The sequence below is a fragment of the Montipora capricornis genome, chromosome 2, assembly GCF_036669925.1.
Source record: "Montipora capricornis isolate CH-2021 chromosome 2, ASM3666992v2, whole genome shotgun sequence".
Classification (NCBI taxonomy): Eukaryota; Metazoa; Cnidaria; class Anthozoa; order Scleractinia; family Acroporidae; genus Montipora; species Montipora capricornis.
In genome coordinates, this window is record NC_090884.1 from 59,631,622 (window position 1) to 59,651,994 (window position 20,373).

A 20,373-nucleotide genomic window follows, 5' to 3' on the forward strand; every position below is an offset into this window, starting at 1 on the left:
CAAGATTCCAAGAAAAGCGCAAGCTACTTGGTTTTGAGCGTGATTATATGACTTACACTTGGTGGGAGATGGATCTTATCTTTCTCTGGTGACACACCGTTTGACACTGTGCGACCCCAAATGTACAAAATAGTAGTAATGAAATCATTACTATCAATATGCTACTGAAGGACAACAACTGACGATTGTACAAAATAGTGTTTTGCCGGAAAAGGAAATTCGAGTGAAATGTTATCTTAACAAACTCAATTTTGTCCACTATTAAAGTGCGACCTGGCCATAATACTCTCTGAGTGTGCTCGTTCAACAAAACTGGCGAGCAATTCGATCGACTACTGAACTGTCACTAGTTCTAATAATTTATTAACTTAAATTGCGCAGTTTCCACGACGAAATGATCAACTAAGCACTACATCAATGTCAATCGAATATATTGGGAATGATATGAAAAACCATAGCAAAAAAAGCTAGCATTCTCCTGGATATTTTCCCAAATGACAGCAACTTGACATTTACATAAAATTCATTATTATCAATAAATTTCTTTGATAGTCGAATTTCAGTTGAATATAAATTCAGAATATAATCCGATAGAAAGCTTATACAATCACTATCATCCGACAAAACCTCTCTCAGACTCAGCATAAATCGTTGAGAAACAGCGATAAACATACATCCTTCGAGCCTTGCTCTAGTGTCCCAAACAACCTCGCGCCTAACCTGAACGAGTTTTAATCCATCCATAATTAATGCAAAACTTGCTAAAAAAAAACTGTTCGTTCGTTTTAGAAGGCCTCAAGAGATCATACTTAAAACATCGGATAAAACATACACATACACTGTTAGAGGCTCACAAAATATGGCAAGAGTCTCTGACACAAAATAAAATCAACAAGCACTTTATCTGCGACTTAATATCACTTGAGACATCAATGTAATGTTAATTGAATGCATGCCTTCATTGCAATTATGGAACTTTCATAATTAATTTTTTCGACCCTGCTGAGATTTTTCACGAAACGTTTAAAATTATTCAAATGCTAGTTATTTAATCGAAGAAAACGATGGGTGGATCAAGCAAACATGCTCTAAAAGTTAAAGCAATAGAAATAACCCAGTTTTCCGCTTTCGCAGAAATTCTGAAGCAAGAGTGACCCGCCTGACAACTCAAGAAATAGAGTTTCGAAACATCACTGAATTTCGTTCCCTTGAAGTGAGCCCCTCTAAGTCCACTGTTCACTGTCATGCGCTAGCCTTGGAAAACCATCATGATCACTGATTTGCTATCCAACAGAATTGGGTTAGATCTCTTAGTAGGAGGCTGAGGGAGCAATTTCAGTCTTCGCTCCACACCACGAATATTTATCTTACCACTACAAAGAGAGTTTATGAAGTGGGTCGAGATTGCAGCTTGTAGAGAGATTGTCAGCAGCAACTCATGATTTGCCCTATTTCAGCACATATTTTACAAATAAGATTACCGTAACACAAACAATACTTCTTAGCCTTAGTTGGCGACAAAGTCATACCTCCGGCGTCCTCGAGTGTCCTCTGTGGTGAACGATACTTTAATTCTGTGTTGCCTGGACCGAACATGGCGATCAGAAAACATAACAGTACAATGATACCTATCACCACGAATAAGAACAGGAGAATTTGCCACACACGAAAAGTACGTTTCCTGTGGAGACAGCCACAGCAAGGGCACGAAGTATAGGGACGTTGCTTTTCCATATCGTTACCTTCAGTAAGGGTAAAAGTTGATTCGCTATTGAAGACTTTCATGTTGCTTTACATATTTCACCCAATTGAAACCGACAGAAACAAACACTTAAATCTCTCTGGCAATTATGTTCGGGAATGACTTCACGACTTCCCGGGGCTCATGATCAAAACATGACATTATGACCGCATCCGAATGGGCAGGGCAAGCCAGGACATGTGAAGGAATTCACTTAAGTTTAATACCTTTATCACGGTGAAACAAACAAGCATGCATTCAAGCCAGACTTGATAACTTCACACTAAGATGCATAAGTTTAGTTTATTTCTCTTTTAGGCAAGGAAATTTGAGATGAAAACATCTAACACATCGATTGGAAATAGACAAATACACAGTTTTCAAATTAGATTCATCGTTCGGAGAGGGGGACATGTGTTACGTAACACGAGACATGAGGCCGTCGCTAATGTAAATGACTCTGATCAAGGAAGAAAGCTCACAAATGTGCTGAGAAAGTTTGCATTCACAAATGTCATCAAAGAACCTACAAGGATTACGGAAACTACAAAGACATTAATTGACCTCTCAATCATAAGTGACAGACCCAAAGTTGTTAAGGCAGGGGTATTTGAAACTTATATTGCAGATCACAGATTGATATACACAGTATTAAAATTATCTAACGCAAGAGTTCCGCCGGTAATCAGGTCGGTGATCGACTGGAAAAACTGCATTCAAGACACCTTCAGACAACAAGTGGCCTTTATTCCATGGCATGCTTGTAATGTCTTTGATGACATTGATGACAACTACTGGATGGCAAATTCTCTGTATCAGGACATTAAATTAGAATTTTTACCCGAAAGAGAGGCAAAGGTCCGCTCCAAGTCTCTACCCTGGATGAATGGTAGTATAAGAAAACTCATGAAGCAAAGGTATCGACAACTTTTGAAAGCACAAAGGACAGGAAGCTTGGAGGATAGGCTAAAGTACAAAGAACTGAGAAATTAGGTAATCAAAGCTCTTAGAAGTGCCGAGGCGGACAAATATGCTAAGCACCACCAGTAAAGGATCAAGAGACTTTTGGAAGATTATGAACCAATTAACAAGAAGAGGAAAAAGCAGCATGAGAATTGGCCCAGTCAGAAATAGTCCATCGGCTGAGAGCCGAAAATGTGGGCTTAGGGCTCACTTGAGGGGAACAGCAGAAACATGTCTTATCTTAATCTTTGACTATTAAGCATCATAAAAATCTACGATAGCAAGAATATAACGGGAGAAATAATCCCTCGAGTTTGGACTCGAGTTCGAGTTGAAGATCGAGTTAGACTTCGATTTGAAATAAATCGACAAGAGGTGAAGGGGAAGATAGGCAAAGACCAAACAAACAAATAAGCTAATTGAGTTCAGGCGGTTAAACCAAAAGCAGAGCAAGGTTTCCTCTCAGCGCTAACTAGATTTAACCACCGCCGCCTTGAAAAACAAAAGACTTCGTAAGAATAAAGGAAAAACTGTCCGAAAGGGCACTTCTAAGAGAGGGTCTAATACAAGCAAATTACAAAACCAACCGATGTCGGCGGATATCAGTGTTAAAAGCCTAGTAGCTCCTCTAGGAATGGATTCCGAGAAGGTGCCAACACTACTGTCAACATTAAAAGCAGCTGTAAGCAAATGAATAAAAACGTTGAAAAGTACACGTCTTTTCACTTAGTCATGTGATAACACTACCCACAAAGAAAGCGCAAAGAAGGGAAAATATAAACTGACAAAGAAACCAATGAAAACAAAAAAGCGCACTGAACTCAGAAAAGTATCAAACAATTCCCTTACAAACAACAATGGGAATTTTATAAAAAGCCTCTCTGAGGAGGTTTCAACTGACACCCAAATTAGCTTATTGACGCGCGAAGGGCCTAAAATTTATTCCCATTGCCACAGTAAAGAAAAATAAAATAAAGCGCCAGCTCTTACTGGGCCCGGTTCCTCCTTTTAATTGAGATAGATAGACCATGCTGCTTGAAGTGGCTTGTTGTTGTTTTCCTGAAGCGTTCTTTAGTAAGGCTTGGCCGTCGTCTCTGTAGAGGCCTATGTTGGAATTGCCGGTCTTTTCGCTGACAATGTCCAGGAGGAAAAGCCCTACGAGTTCACATATTTCAGCTCCGTCGTAGCTCCCCATGATGACATCGAATGTGCTGTTGTTCGCTTTCTTTTGTTGTCGAAGAGCAGGGATGTCTTCGGCAGTGCATGATGATGTTGATGTCTTGGTCAGAGATTGTAGTAAAGTTCTTGGCGTAGCTGATAGCGCTAACAAGGAGGGGTTCTGTAATAGAGGGGTAGAAGTTGTCGATCTCGAAGACGGTGAACGAGTGATTGTGTACGTTTACGTTGAATAAAACGTTTCGGTCAAAGACCTTCTTCAGTTACTACAAATTGAATAAAAACGAACCTTAAAGAAGATTCTGTGCTAGTGATTACGCAATTACAAGTGACAACTATCAAATAGGGTACAAGATTACAAAAAAGAACAAAAAGTGATGCTAATTAATAGACAACAAAAAAAAAGGAAAAATCAAAGAGGCAAAAAATACTGAATAGACCAAAAAAAAGAAGCTACGAAACAATAAACAGGGCTAAAAAACAACAAAATCTCCGGAGGGGTCCCTAAACAATATTAATCATAATAAGTCCCCTAGGGAAGGCCTCTCGGTCCAACCAACACCCAAAGGGCCGACAAAATCCAAGAAAAGGGCCTTTGAACGATTAATCACGCAGAAACGTAAACTATGGCACAGGGAATTTATTATGACAGCTGAGCACTCCAATACGCCTCGTTTGTAATTAAGAGCCTATCGATCTCTTCAGAGTTGTTAGGAGCCTGCACATGATCGATGCATTAAAATGAAAATCACCTACAGTGTGTGGGATTTTGTTGAAATGCACTGCTACTTCACAAGTTTTGTTTGTGAGCATAACAGACTTGTGATTACGAAACCTAATTCTAAAATCAGCGGTGGTACATCCCACATATTGCAAGCGACATTTCTTGCAAGAGGCTAAATAAATAACGTTTTTAGAATCACAAGAAAGTCTGGAACGAATGGTGTATTTTTTTGCCCTTCTGAAAACTAGGAAATGATTTAGATTCCACAAAGAAATTCTGACAAAGGTCGCATCCATTTCTACCGCATTCAAAACAACCATTGTTGTGACGACTTGTTTGTCCCTCTTCGGCGGTTTCAGTTTGAAACGAGACGGTGCTAGCAATTCTTTCAGATCTTTTGACCGAGGAAAGGCTGGTATGATAGAGCCTCGAGGGAAAAGTTCTTTTAATTTTGGGTTGGATTGTAAAATAAACAAATGCTTTCTAATTAAGCTACCCACACCGGATTAATTGTAATAACAAAGGGAAATAATTTCTTCGCTTCTTTTCCACAAGTCCTAAGTAAATCATTTCTAGAAATGGCGGAGGCTTTGGAGAATTGATCATTATAAAATTAAGTAATTTAGAAGAATAGCCTTGATTAAGAAGAACAATTTCTTTTCAGTCTTGTGGCTACTCCAAAATGAATAGCCCTGAAAACATGCATGCTTGGGATGGCAACTAGAAGGTGGAAGATATAAATGACTATCTGTAGGTTTGGAATAGACGTCTGTCCTAATAAACCCATCGATAAGAAATAAAGTAAGATCTAGTACATGGAGCTCATGATCAAGCTCAGAAAAAACTAACTCAAATTTAATAGTAGGATACAGAGAATTGATGTAATCAGTTAATGGATGTAAAGAAGGAAGGCCTTGCTGCCAAAGCTCAAAAACATCGTCACGGTATCGCCACCATAGGGACGGCTTTAACGGACCAGAAAACTTAGCTTTGAGATCGATTTCGCCCATGGCTAGACCGGCATAACTACAAGCATTCTTAGGACCAATAGCTGTGCCATGTATTTGAGGAAAGAAATTCTCTTTAGAAACACAATGGTTACTTTTCAAACAGATTTTCACAGCTTCTAGAATACAAGCCGTGGTTGTTTTCTCTAGCATTCAAAGCCTTCCTTACTGCAGTGAGACCAAGGTGCCAGTTTGAAAAGGGCCGCTTTTGTTAAGATCTTCTGTTTTGTTAAGCAGGTCGGTGGTGTCCTTAATAAATGATGGTAATTTTCGAGCAAGTGGTTGCAAATAAAATTCAGTAAAGGCCGACAAGTTTCCGATTGCCGTGCTACACAAGATGCATATGTAATAAGTCTAAGCGGGTTGCCCGTTTTGACGTTTCCAAAGGCAACTCCTGGTTTCGCTTCTTTATTCAATACCCACCTCTCTACTTCGGGAGAGATTTCACCTTTTCCGAGGCATTTAGAACACCAACTGTCCCCTAATGCCAAATGCTTAAGGGTTGGACCTAATTGGAAAGATTTATAATGCAAATAGTTTTTGAGTTGACTAAACATTTTTTCCTCGTATTCTTTTACATCCATCAATTAGTACAAATCGAGAGCCTTTGTCCTGTATACGAAACACTCTATCAGAATCATTTTTAAGTATGTATATATACGGATCATCTTGTAAAAAATATTATGTTACACTCACTGTGGCTGAAGATGATGTTTCAAACATCGAAACATGTTCTTAAAGGGAACCTCCACTAAAACAACAAAATAGCTTTAAACCACAGAACATAATGTTTACAATTGGAATTGCTCAATCTTTTTCCAATGAAAGCGTTTGTATTCGAGAAAAATAAATTCCAAAAACGCTTATTTTGGTTTTTAAATTTCCCGGGCGCCGCCATCTTGAATAATTGTGACGTAACTTGGTTGCCCTATTGTTCCAGAACAATCGCTCTTTGTATCAGAACAATAGGGCAACCAAGTTACGTCACAATTATTCAAGATGGCGGAGCCCATGAAATTTGAAAGCCAAAATAAGCGTTTTTGGAATTCATTTTTCTCGAATAAAAACGTTTTCATTGGAAAAAGATTGAGCAATTCCAATTGTAAACATTATGTTCTGTGGTTTAAAGTTATTTTGTTGTTTTAGTGGAGGTTCCCTTTAAAACTCAAAAGTGTGGTTGTAATTTTGAAAATATCAGTGAATACAAAAGAATGTAAAGTAGGTCGCCATTTATGAAAGTAGTCTATTTCTAGTTAACAAGCATCCCTGAAACGGTATTGTGAGAGTGGTCTTGCTTTCTGTTCTTATTCGTGTATCTTCAATCTGTGCACAAAAAGTCTCAGTCTTTATTTTCTAAGTACACCTTAACATTACAATGGACAATGGCGACAGCAACGCACGAGGTTTAGGTTGACAACAGCATTCATTTCAGTACATTTCCTTCATGCCTCTGCAAAAAAACAACTTGGAACGACCAAACTATATTGTAAACCCCGGCCCAGTCTTTCATTCTCTCTATCTTTACCTCAACAGGGCTCCTATACGTCAACTAAGTTTTAGGTTACTCCGTCAACTTGTTCTCAAAATAGTTACGATAGCACTAAGTTTTTCCTGGCCGGTTGCTATCGTCGATGCATGCAAAGGCTACCTAAAATAATTGAAAACCTTATAAAGGAATGTATTTCCCAACGCAAGCAGGTTTGATAAATTGAATGACAATTTATCACACATTGTTCTAAAGGACCTTCGAATCCATCCGCCCAGAAAATACTCTGTCGAACTTGCGCAAGCTGTTTCAATTAGTTTGCTGGTTTCAAATCGTTCTTTCGTTTGAGGTATTTTTTGCTTTACCGTAAAAAATCTAAGGTCAACGTCTAACGTGAACTGAAATTAAATGCGCTTACTTACGAACAACGAACGAAAAACGCGAGGAAAAGTCAATCGTTAGTCTGCCAAGGAAAAACGACGCTAGCTACAACAACAGTATTGCCGCAAAAAGTGGAATTATATCCAACAACGTGCATGAAGTGGCCGACTTGAAATTTAAAAAAAACGAGCAAACGGCAAAACTCTTTTTTTACAATGACTGCAAAGCGGACAGACACATAACTTTTTAAAATTTATGCGATAATGACGCAATATTGAAGTTTCTCGCATTTTTGTCTCGCGTTCTTCTCGCGTTTTGACTTGATTTTGACTCCTCTACCTTCTTTTTATCGTAAAAAAACAAATTGATGTCAATTTTTCATGCGTCTGTCACGGTTATTGGCACTGAATTTCGTCGTAACATTGCCAAAGTAGTTTGCGGATCCACGACGCGATTCGCAGCTACTTTGACAATGTTATGACGAAATTGATGATCAATAACAGGGCAAACGCATGAAAAACTGACATCAATTTGTTAAATCTTAGCTTTCAACATTGCGTTAGCCGTTTGCCGCAAACACGAGGCTAGATCTCTCTAACGTCTATCTAATGTAATTAAGATTGTTCGTGCCAATGCAACCCAGTCTCCACCCAAATAAATGTAGAGTGTCTAGATATTCATTTCATTGTGATGGCGGGTGTTCTTGGGGGTTCCAGCTGTGATTTCAAGTTTTCAGGAAAAAAGATACAGGTCCAATTTTGACATCTTACACAGTGTCCCTTTAAGTCTAAGTCTTTGCTAACTATTTGCTAGGTTAGCAATGCTTTTAGCTTAAGATACATGAAGCTGTTTTCTTTCATAAAAATATCAAGTAGCAATGAGAACGACCTGCAGGTAGCATAGCTAATCGAGGCAGGTCGTTCGATAGATTCAACTATGTAAGATTCAAAATTGGACCTGCGTCTAATTACGTGCATATCTGGAAACATGACATCACCCAAGACCGACCGACCGACCAACCGACCGCCCGATCGATCGATCAGGGACACCGTGCGTTGGATGTCAAAATTAGACCTGCATCTGACTACGTGCATTTCTGGAAACATGACATCTGATCATCAGCACCTTGAACAAGCTGCAACTCCCGAGAGCACCCGCGATCATAATGAAATAAAAATCTAGACACTCCACATTAACAGGCTTCAGTTACCATTGTAGACTATTAGGCGGTAGACTGGGTTGGCCAATGCAGCTCTTGCACAACACTTTGACATATTGCACACCCTTGACGACGACACTGATGGCGTTGACGTTAACGTTGCCGTAGCCAATTATGCGTTTTCTTAAGAAGAGACAGTACGAGAAGATAAAGACTTGTCAACATGTACGAAGAGAGTGCGGGATTGCAAGCTTACAGTAGAAATCCCAAAAAAAGGAAGAAAATAGAGATAAGAGGGTTTCAAGTCTTGAGTGAACGGGTTACGTCATTTTGAATAATAAAGGAAATCGGCCTTCTGACCAATAAGCACTTCTGTCTGTTGCTCTCTCAAAGCTCAGTTGCCTGATTGTCGGTTGGCAGTTCAGGAGCGGAGGCATGGTTCCTTGTCTTCTTAAAACTTACAAGATACCGCTGGATCAAGAGCTTCATCACTTTGCGGCGCTGTTAACATGAAAAAGAAGTAAAATTGAGCTGATCTGGAAAAATACTTCACAATATCACGACGACATAAAGGGTTTTACGGCTCTTAAAGAACTCGTTCGTTGGGTAGCACAATTCAGAGTCCAATATCTGAGGAAAAACATAACAAAGATAAACGTGGCAATTCTGGGATATTGCAGGGGGATCGAGAGGTGACTCTCAAACACATGATACGTTTTGTCAAACCACTAATAATTGCGAAGTCTTCTCTGTGGAAATAAGTTCTCATTGATATAAAAAGTAGAACTGGCTACTATTAGTTACAAATAAAAAAATCGAAACTCCGAGGGCAAAAATGATCAACTGGACCTGAAAATAAAAAGCCTCACATTTTGTGCGTCCACCACGACATCTCTAATTCTAGACGCTGAGACGCCTTGTCGCCCACGACATCCATGCTGCAAATAATGAATCAATACGTACATTTACTACAGTGACAAAGCAATAACAGATGAAGCAAGCAAATAGCTCAGATTCAGCTTAGCCTTCTTCATTATTAAGAGAGTAGCCACGCCCCATTTCTTCTTTATCTTAGGTTTCAAGTGGTGATTACGAAAACATGCTATAAAATACAAATGTCCAAGTGGATCACAGGTGACCTAACCCGGGGTTAGACACCTTGGTAAGGTATACGTCGATTAACTAAGAAACAGAGCGTACTCCCCTTTCGAGTTTTTTCCAGGTAGTAATTAACGAAAAAGTGCTATAAAATACGAACTATTTCAAGTGGATCACAAGTGACCAAGCCTGGGGGTACACTCCTCAGTGAGGTATACGACGAATAACTGGGGAATGGAGCTTATTCCCATTTCGAGTCTCTCCCTCCCAAGGAGTTCTAGTAACACTCATGGGTGGAGCATCCGACCAGTGTTACGGAGGTCGTAGGTTCGAATCCCGTCTGAGACTGATTTTTCAGTAATCCTTTCGCCCGTTGCCTAGCGACGTGTATCATATTCTTCCCACAGGCCAACCACACCTTTCCATCATTCCTGTATTTGAAATTGAGGCTCTCGATAGCAGTCTCCAGTGAGTTGTAGTGGCTCAATGGGTAGTGGTGATAGAGCATCAGACAGGTGTTACGGAGGTTGTAGGTTCAAATCCTGTCTACGACTATGATTTTTCACTTGTCCTCTCGACCGCGTTGCCGAGCAACAGGCGCATTACACCGTTAATAGAGAGGATAAGCATGACGTTTACGCCAATCGGCAAACGTCAGAGTGAAATTAGGGTTTTGCCAAAAATGTAAGAACCCTGCTTGATGTTAGCTTATTTCAGTCCTGTTAGCTCCAGATATCAAGCAACTTCTCAAAGGAACGAGACAAGTTAAAACGAGAGAATGTTCACGCTTTTATGATAAGCAGGAGCCTGCCGTTTCCCGTTTACCGTTGGCCGTAAACGTCAGGCGTAACCTCTCTAATATCAATAACTGCAATGCAATGCTGAGTTTGCTTGCCAACTCACCGTAAAGACTCGTCGACAAAATTTGAACACCACGTGTGGCGGAAGCACAAGATTGAAAGGCGGCGGCATCACATTGCCTTCATCTAAATATGGCATCCACATTCGAGTTCTGGAGAATTTCCATTGGATGTCCGCGTCGTTCTAAATAAATAAAACTAAGATGATGCTGGAAGGAAAAGTGTTCATTCTGCATTATGAAGACATCACGTACAAAAAAGCGAGAGATCACGTTTTAGCGCCCCTAGCTGAACAGGAACGAGGGACTTGAACTTCCAAATATCTATGACGCTGTACTCCGATCAAAGGGCCGTTCTAAACAAAGTGGTTACAGAGCTTAGTACTGTGCAACCACTCCCATTCAAACAGACCGGCGAATTCCTGAGCGTCAGCCAAAATATTTCGATTCCAATCGAGCTAAATTGTTACATTCTCGCCATTTTTTTTTAATGCACGTAAGATGATGCTTCGTAAGTGACCTTCTTTGTAAAATAGGCGTAAAATAGTTCTCCCAAACGCCAACGCCCATGATTCCGACCAACCAGATTCACAATTTTTGTTTAAAAAGAAAACGTCTAAAATACTGCCAAAAAAACCAAATGTTCGGGGATTTTTTTTTGTAATACTTTAGTGCCAAACTCACTAAAGGAAGTAAATAACACTAGAATACAATAGCAAAAACCGAAGAGTATGAAATGGTCAACTAACAATCGGAAGGATATTCACCTTCAAGCAAGATACACAGACATAACTGAAAATGAAAGATAATCCGCTTGATAAGGAATTACATACACCTTATTCCAAAATAACCGCCATTTAAATATTCTTTTGTTTTTATTCAAATAAGCCCTTGATGCCTCGTTCTTAAGCTTAAAATTCAAAAGAATATTTTATCTTGAACGACGCAAGAAGGGCCAATTTGTATCCGCATAAATCAGCGGCCATTTTGGAATAAGGTGTATACCTCAATGATACTAATCAAAGTAAGATAAGATAACTGAGCATATACTTATTAGCTATTCGGAGGATAAAACTCGGGAGGTATTTGTAAGAGAAAACGTATCTTTCTCCACCACACCCCAACACCTGAATATATATATATATATATATATTTCTCCACTTTCTCATATCCCATAATACACCTCTTTAACCCCCCTAAATTTTGCATAATTATTGTTTTCAATTTCTCTTGGGACATCAAGTCGAAAACAATGCCAATGCAATTTTTTTGGGGGGGGGTTAAAGAGATTTGAGAAAGTGGAGAGTTACAGAGACGCGTATCTAAGAAAAGGAAGGAAATATTTGAGGGAAAAAAATAGTTTCTCGATCCATATTGTTTCATTCGTTTAGCCTATGTTAGGACTCGGGAGAAAACCGGATTCTATTAAGGACTCGTTGTTTCTTCCAGGTTTCCTCTTCATTCAACTTTTCATGTATTAATAATAAGGCCTTGTAAAGCATGCCAGTTTCAATAATATGGCCAATTTTAAATGAACAATTCAGCAAATCTCGCACTTAAGCACTTACCACAACATTCTGATAAGTGTTTGACATCATAGCTATCAACATATTAATTGCCACCAGAACTGAAGCAATGGCGTAAAGTCCCAGCAACACCTCCCCAATGTACTGTGTGATGACAAAGTCTTCGGTAGTTTGCAAGTCTTTTAAGTCCGACATTCCAAACACATACCAAAACAAATATCGCAAGCTTCCTCCTACTCTGAAAGGGGAAAAAAAGTTCTGTTGAACTATAGCACCACTCTATGTACATGTGTTTAATCTTTGTTTAGTGTGGTGTGTTAGTCGTCTCCATGACCCGGCCCCGAAAGGAAAAGATTGGGAAGGCAGACGGCTAACTCTTCAGAGGAAGCTTAAAATATTGTGTGCGTACAAGAAAGCGCATATGCAACTCATGACTGTCTGTCTGTCTGTCTGTCAGTCAGTCAGACAGTCAGTCAATCAATAGGCCTTTTGCTAAAACGATCACATGGTACAAACTCCGCCATGCTTGAGGGCAAGCTCATTATTATTCCCCCACTGGGACATAAAACAAAGAGACCTGAACCAGACAAGCTTGACATGCCTTTGTTTTAATGTTCCAGTGGGGGAATAATAATGAGCTTGCCCTCCAGCATGGCGGATTTTGTACCATGTGATCGTTTGTTGCAAAAGGCCTATTCTTTATTTTGGAACTGTTGAGATTCAATCAGGTCAAAACAATACAAGGCCCGGCGCAAACTAGAGCTATCAGCTTAATTAGCAAAGTTTCATTCGTGACTCTTGGCGTAAGCAAGTTCCCCCAGTGTGCGGTACCGTTTTCAGCGCGTTTAGTCACGCGTGGCATCGACGCCAGATATGCAACATGTTAAGTAACTTTTTACACGAGTGAACATTTTCTCCAAATGCGCGCCCGTGAAAAGCTATCGCCAAGTTTTGTCTTTACGGCTTGGGCTTCTCTCAAGTTTAATAGCTTGCATGCAATTGTGTTTAATATTTTACGTTGTTAAATCTGTAAGCTGAGTATTTAAGGAAGCGATTGAACATAGCTAGGTTGCTTTACGTGCCAGCTACGACAATAAGGGCCGTAAAACAATTAAACAGAAGGTTAACAGAAAGGTTGATTGCATTTTTTCGCTGATTTCGACATGTTATAAGATGTAAACAACACTAAATATAAACACCGATAAGCACCAAACGAAAATTGGCGCCGTATTGCTGCGTGCGGACTCATAAATTGCCAGCTTTGCGCTTGCTTTGTAAGGGAGTTTTCGTGTGGACGGGTGAATACGCTACTCGTGGACGCGTATTGTTTTTGAAAACAGAGAAAAAGTCTCGGTTTTAAAAAAATATCGGGATACGTGTGGACGGGCTATAGAGTGTTTTCACTCACGTGATCAGTAACCTTGTTTTTGCACCGAAACAAAAGAAAACGTTCGCGTGATAACAGAGCCCAATTCCCAAAGGATTAGTTATGAACACCATCATGGCCGCCGTGACATCACGCGAAAACACTCTATTGGAGTTGTAGGCTCCTGTGCATGGAAGACCTTAGACAGCAATGACCAGAACCTGACCAGCGGTTTTCGTTGAAACAATGGTTTCCTGGGGGTGCTCAGTCTCGCGGGCTCAGAAAAACTGGTTGTGGTTATTGTTATTTAAGGTTTTTCCCTCTGAATGGTCATAATATTTCACATCACTCTTTGGAACGAACGAAATAATATATGAAATGAATCATATACTGCGGATATGAAAGTAAAGCTATAATCCTTGCAGTTATGAACGCAATTTTAGCGACTGCGTAGTGAACACTGAAAAATTCAGGACTTCAACGGGGTTTGAACCCGTCGCACTGGTCTCGCGAGGTCACGGGTTCAAACCCCGTTGAAGTTCTGAATCTTTCAGGGTCGATTCTCTACGCAATTGCTAAAATTGCGTCCATAACTGTGAGGATCATAGCTTTACTTGACTCTTTGCAAAATTGAGAGGCAAACCCTATGACTTTTGCGCGCTTTATATTGATAATTTGTTTTGATATCCGATTAGTTCGTTGCTTTGCTACGTCTGAGCCAAGGGAATTATATTTTTCCTGGCGGCTTTAATACTGCAATGAATTGAAAATCACTGTGGAAATAACAACAACAACAACAACAACAACAAAAGAAACGAACAAACCAAAATTAAATTTAAAAAATGCTCAACACTTTCTTACTTGGCAAATTCGTGTTCCGTTGTGTTTCCAGAAAATTTTTCTGTGGCCTGAACATAGCGAGAATACACCTTTCTCTCCGCGAGTCCAAACGAGACGAATAACAGCAGAAACAGCAACAAAAATTTGCCGATATCTCGAATCATATTCACAAGCGATAATTGCAGAGGACCGATAGAGTGACTGACTTGAAAGAAATTGGAGAAGTGAATAAAACTTAGCACCAGACCAACAGAAAAGAAAGCGTTGGACAAGAGTACCAATCGATAAGCAACCTCTTTGGCGCTTTGGTTAAAAACAACATCAACGGGTATCTCCCAGGCGTTCTGTTGCACTACATTCATGAAATAGCCAATGAGCCAGAAAACTCCTGAAATTACAAAAAAGCCTAACATGTACAGATCGATTGAATTCCAGTACTGGGACAAGTAGCGTTCTTTTCCCTGCTGATAGGCTTCTTTGGCTTCCTGGACCAGCATACCAGCGATCCACACCGTTATTAGAAAATCTAGAAATAAAATAATAAAAAAACAAAACAATAAAAAACACAAACTCAACGTCAATAACTTTTATTACACATAATATAAAGATCGTTTTTGGTACCACGGAATGTAACATTTCAAACAGATTTAAGACTGATACACCTAAAGTGGCTATGCTGTTTTACACCCTGGTCTGTATGCCCTTGTGTTTTTCCTTTCTCCGCTTTAATAAACGATTTAAAACATTGACGAGCCTTTGGCAACTTGAAAGCACTTTTTATTTACCCGGTAAGTGCCCTTTGGAGCTCTTTACTTAAATGCGATCGCAAGGATATAAATTTTTCACTCTCTGCGTTCGCATCGATCAACGATCAGAGCGTGACGATTCCATATGATCACGGAAGTGATTTTTGTCAACTTGTGGTTGTTTTCACGATCGCTGAGATCGTTGCGATCATAAAAACTACGGTCTATAACAAATAGTCTGACCTCGCGACATTTTTGACGGAAGACATGCGGTACGTTTTTGCTTTCTTTTCGATTGACAGTGTTTCAAAGCAGCCATACGGATATATTTCTAACTTGTTTAAGGCTCTCCTTCGGTCAGGACGAGCGAAAAACCGAGTGCAAGAAAAAAATCGAGCGAAGACTGGAGTCTGTATCGTAATCTCTCGGTTTCTCTCTCTTTGATCTCGCAGAAAAATCGAAATGAGCGATAAAAAGGGAAAAACATGAAAATTAAATTTTAAAAAAACACTTCAAAGATACTCCGACTCCGGCCCCGCGTTTATGATAGTAACCATTATTTTAAACACGATAATGCTCAAAGCTTAATAGGTCGTGTATCCTAAACTACGTAATCAAATCTGCTAAAAATTTAATAGAGAGTTTCAAAAATAAACATATTCAATCAGTCAGTCCCTGCAACGAGATGTAGAGGCGGTCGAACTATCGAGATTTACGCTTTCTAAAAATAGATATACCTTATTGTAGAAAATTAACGCGCCATGAAATTAAGGTATTTGAAATTTACGCGAAATTAATGCAAAACGACTTTCGAATAAAGAAAATTAACGCGAAAGAGGAGGTAGAATTTCACAATAAATGAAATTAACGCGATTAAGACACAGTTGGTGGTGACCACTGGAACAAGTTTATTCAACACTCCACCTAAACACAAACATCCCTGCACAAAACTGAGCCCTCTGGTCAACAAAACAGTCCTCAAAATTCTAATTAATGTAGGGGGTTAACGGAAAGAAAAAAAGCTTGTACCTTATTTTATTCTTTTTTAGGTGTCATGAATGTCTGGAAGGGTTTCAAAATTAGGGTTAAAATAATGAAAATTAAGAGCGCGGAAGTTAACGCTGCACTTAATTAATGTCGCGGAAAATAACGCTCAACATAATTAGCGCGACATAATTAAAGCGAATTTTAACGATTTGCGTCAATTTCATGGAGCGTTAATTTCGTGTAATAAGGTAGCTCATGTGGTGGGAAATCACGTGACGCTTATGCACCAGTCATTTGAAACCCTCGGACTCCACTTTCTAAACCTGCATTACTAAATAAATGATGGTGATGATGATGATGATGATGATGATGATGATGACGTGCTTTGAATGATAGGGAAAATACATCACGAGTTTACTTACCCAAGGGTGAAAATTCCAGGACATTGAAAAATTTGTCTTGAACTGAGGAACAAATAAGTAACGCAAGAAACCAGACGAATGAACCAGCATGGTTCAAAAACTTAAAAAAAGGTTTTTTCAACTGCTGGCTAAGGTTGCTCTTTGGAGCCACAAAATAAACCAGTGCCCACAAAGGAAGCAGAGATGAAAAGAGCAAGCCAAAGACCATCTTGGTGAAAAATCCTCGATCCTCCCATACACCCAAATCTTGGTAGAGTACAGAATTCAGCATCAACTGGCTGTAAGGATGGGCCACAAACTACAGAAAAGAAACACAGAGATTTTACATGCTGGGAAAGTGAAAAAACCGTCCCCTTGCCTTTCCCCAACTCAACATCACTCGTGTATCATGGGAATACAGACACTTAAAAAAACTTACATGCACATACATAACTAGGAAGGTTGCATGAAGATATAATTTACAGACACTTAACGTGACAAGGTGTCCCCTAAACTACGGTCCTTAATAAAGATAAACAGCTGCTTTACTCTTGTTGTGAGGTAAAATATCCTTTTGGGATTTGAACTTCATTTCTTTGAAAATTCGATTCCTTCTTTTGTTTCAGTAAAGGATAGCCCATTTAATTTTTAAGGGTCGATAATAGAGAGAATGCACTGAAAAGAAAGAGAAAACCGTGCACAAGTAAGCACGGAAATAAAAGCGATTTGCCTCCACTCTCACAATACGTTATCAAAAACGACAAATGTCACGCAAAATGAAGGGAATGTTATGCAAGCGAAGATAGTATGGGTAATCAAATGGTGACGAGTGCAATTAGGGAACAATTTCACGCGTGTTTTGACCAAAATCCAATAATTTCCCTCGCATAGAGGCTCCCTGATTTCACGAGTATACCATTTGATTAGCTATTAATATAATGGATGACAAATTATACGACGCCATTTTAGCACTGTAGGAAAAGTTGCCATGGCAACAATGTAATTTCACGCCAAAGTTAAGGAGTAATTATTATAATGTAAACATAATAGGGCAAAGGAAGGTGATGCCACACCCGTACTTCCGATTTATAATTTTGATTATGCTTTATTGCGAGTTGATGAACGGTTTTTTACGACGGCAGCCACTTACCTTCTCGTTTTTGTTGGCAATAGCAAAATTCAACACACTGAGCTTCTGGGCTTCTTTTCCTCCACGCACTTTAACATGTTCCAATTGCTCTATTCCGGGAACGGCCATTACGCTCCCTATTTCGTCCATTGATCGACATTTCTGAAGAAGGGACACAGCAAATTCTTCACATTGGTTAGAGAGCCTTTTGTAATCGCTCTTGAATTCGTACTCCGCTTCCACGAGGTTTTCAAACTCACGGTTTAGTAGAAAGGCGCGCACCAGAGGGTCTCTGGACGATTTGATGTTTTGCTCCTCCGTCGAATTATCTAGCAAATAGGACATGCATAAGTAAACAGGACTTGCGAGCGCTCGGTAGCTGTGTAAACGATAAATTGAGCGACCTATTCGCTTTCCTAAGCTTTCACACTTGTCGCATTTGCACGATCTAATATGCAAAAACGGTTCTTCAATTGTAAATCCCCTTTGAAGGAATAGCTGAACAATCTCTGTACTGTCATTTTGGGCTGCCAACATCAAGGGCGAAATATACGAACTGTATGACTTAGCGAATCCAAAGGAAGTGTTCTGCTCGAATGAATTGGCATGGTTCTGTGTATTTGAATCCTCTACAAAATCGAGTAACGCCTTAACCCAAACTGTCGATTCGTTAGCCACGGCTTGAAGAAGGGCGGATGTCACATCTGCTCCTTGTTCAACAAGGAACTTGGCAACGTCATGATGGTCATTGTTTGCCGCTATTTGCAGTGCAGTTTCTCCGATCAAGTTCGTGCAATTGACATCGACTGATTTCTGCAAAACGTACAGTCGCACCTCGGAATCATTTCCGTCTCGAACTGCGTCAAGAAAGCCACTGAGATCTTCCCTCAAAACGCTATCATTTGATGGAGAATCCGTTAGATCGTCGAGAATAACAGAAGATATATCTTGCTCATAAGCTTGCTCCATTGTCATTGCGTGAATGGTAGTGAAAGCACGGGTGAATGAACATTTTTAAGAGGTTGACAGATGTCACTCTTCACAATACAATGGTTTGTGAAGAGCAAATTGAAGCGCTCCTTTGTCCGTCGCGTGAAGTAAACTCGGCAATGCTGTATCACGTCCTTTTACAACCAAAATATATGCATGTGTTATTTTGTAAACGTCTGACCGCCTTGGTCTCGTGCTTTTCTGGGCACCAGTCAGTCGATGTACACATCATCAAAGCTATTTTTACCACAGTCACGCAATCTTTAATGCATCTGGTTTCACCAGGCAAGAGACTGACAGCAAAGCAGAAAAAGCAAAACGGAACGTTTTCAAGGGCCAGCTTGAAACGATAATACACTAAAACCGATTTTAAATTTGCCAGTTACATTGGTCATCGTTGGCAGATTTCGGAAATTGTCTGTCAAACTGTCATTGACTCAAAATGTCAAACTGTCATTTTGACGTGACTGTCATAACTGATGATGGCTGGAGCAATTGTATGCTTTTTTAATAGTTAACTTTGAGATTCTATGTCATTAAGCAAAATTTTATTTGTAAATAGGTTTTAGATTTCTTTTTAGTTTCCCTAGCTTTTACTATTTTTAGCATTGTTATCCTAGATTATTTTATTTTTGTGTCACCAATTAGTGCTATGCGCCAGAGATTCCCATATAAAAAAGGCCTTGGGTGCTCGTACTCGTCTATGGTTGCCGAAATGTGTCAATATTCGAAGTCGCGTATACGCGTTTGAAAATTTCCACATATTAACAATAAAATTCAAATATATTTGAGTTTGTTCAATACATTCAATAAACTTGTAGCAAAATTCGATAAATTCGCCTTGATACGCACTCGATTCTCTGCTCCATTTACTACCGAAATCACTAAACTATTTGCACCCCGAAGAAAATGATCGATCGCATTTGAATTTCGACTCTCTCATGTGACCATTTGGAGCGCCCCGATTCGTGACGTGTCATTCTTGATGTGAGCGAAGCCGTGGGAAAATAAAGAAACAGACTGCGGCATGAGATGAATGTGTACGAAGAACTTTCCACCGTTTGGGAATGATATGTGGTCACTGATGGTTGAACCCAATGAACGGAGGGGGAGATGTTTTAGTAGAGTTCTACCCGGGACGTTTTAGAGATATAGAATTAAAGTACAAAATGAGTGGTCTTACAGTTTCTCACATACGGAACACGTTTTGTCCCGCCTTCGATGTTCCACAACGACCGATAGGAGGTTTTCATGTGACGTCATCGTCGCCATGCTGGTGGACGAAAACAAAAGATCTCTCATAGACCACTTTCATAAATGGCGACCACTTTTACATTCTTTTGTATTAATGTTAATTAGACCTACTGCCCTCGTTTTAAAACAAATATTCTTTTGAAATTACTCGTCACGCGTAGCGAGGTTAGTAGGGCTTATTAGCATTGAAACAAAAGAATATTTTGATCAAAAATAAGACACAAACAGCAGTGATAAACATATTGAACTTATTCATTTTGATTATGACTTGACGTTTCGTATGTGCTCTACATACATTTTCAAAAGTAACCGTTGAAATTTAAAACAGCTATTTATGTATAACAAAGCGGATGAGGGGACTGGAACCTAGATTAAGCAAATACTTAACAGTAAAATATATAATAATAATAATAATAATAATAATAATAATAATAATAATAATAATTATAATAATAATAATAAAAACAGAAAAGATTAATAAAGCATCAGCTTTTCACTTCCGACGTTGACGTTGAAAGCTAACTCAAGTTCTTGAATAAA

The 20,373-nt window shown here is 39.4% G+C and overlaps 2 protein-coding genes across 3 annotated transcripts in view; both read right to left on the reverse strand.

Moving 5' to 3' along the window:
• LOC138029672 (uncharacterized) overlaps positions 1-1,923 on the reverse strand; it is a 24,774-nt gene extending 22,851 nt beyond the window's left edge. The window contains exons 1-2 of one of the 2 annotated variants that reach the window (XM_068877399.1): positions 1,743-1,904; positions 1,530-1,628 (exon numbers count right to left, since the gene is read on the reverse strand). In XM_068877399.1, the coding sequence (XP_068733500.1) occupies positions 1,530-1,628; positions 1,743-1,785 (142 nt within the window). In that variant the 5' untranslated portion in view covers positions 1,786-1,904. Of the gene's footprint in view, positions 1-1,529 lie in introns of both variants that reach the window. The other variant, XM_068877389.1, reaches the window with a different exon arrangement.
• Positions 1,924-8,779: 6,856 nt separating this feature from the next.
• Positions 8,780-18,704, reverse strand: LOC138029404 (short transient receptor potential channel 6-like). Its single transcript, XM_068877156.1, has 7 exons — positions 17,611-18,704; positions 16,482-16,779; positions 14,348-14,852; positions 12,163-12,358; positions 10,639-10,779; positions 9,507-9,575; positions 8,780-9,138 (listed from the first exon to the last, which is right to left on the reverse strand). The coding sequence occupies exons 1-7, from the start codon at positions 18,562-18,564 to the stop codon at positions 9,025-9,027; spliced, it is 2,277 nt and encodes a 758-aa protein (XP_068733257.1). The 5' UTR covers positions 18,565-18,704; the 3' UTR covers positions 8,780-9,024.
• Between the last annotated feature and the right edge of the window lie 1,669 nt (positions 18,705-20,373).

Bases quoted from the DNA above. Each gene is read 5' to 3' on its own strand.
- LOC138029404 (XM_068877156.1), bottom strand. From the start codon at position 18,564: ATGACAATGGAGCAAGCTTATGAGCAAGATATATCTTCTGTTATTCTC. The intron at 12,359-14,347 runs GTAAGAAAGTGT...TTCCCCTTTCAG, and splicing joins ACGGAACACGAATTTGCCAA to AGTAGGAGGAAGCTTGCGAT. The intron at 10,780-12,162 runs GTAAGTGCTTAA...TTATTTATTTAG, and splicing joins ACACTTATCAGAATGTTGTG to AACGACGCGGACATCCAATG.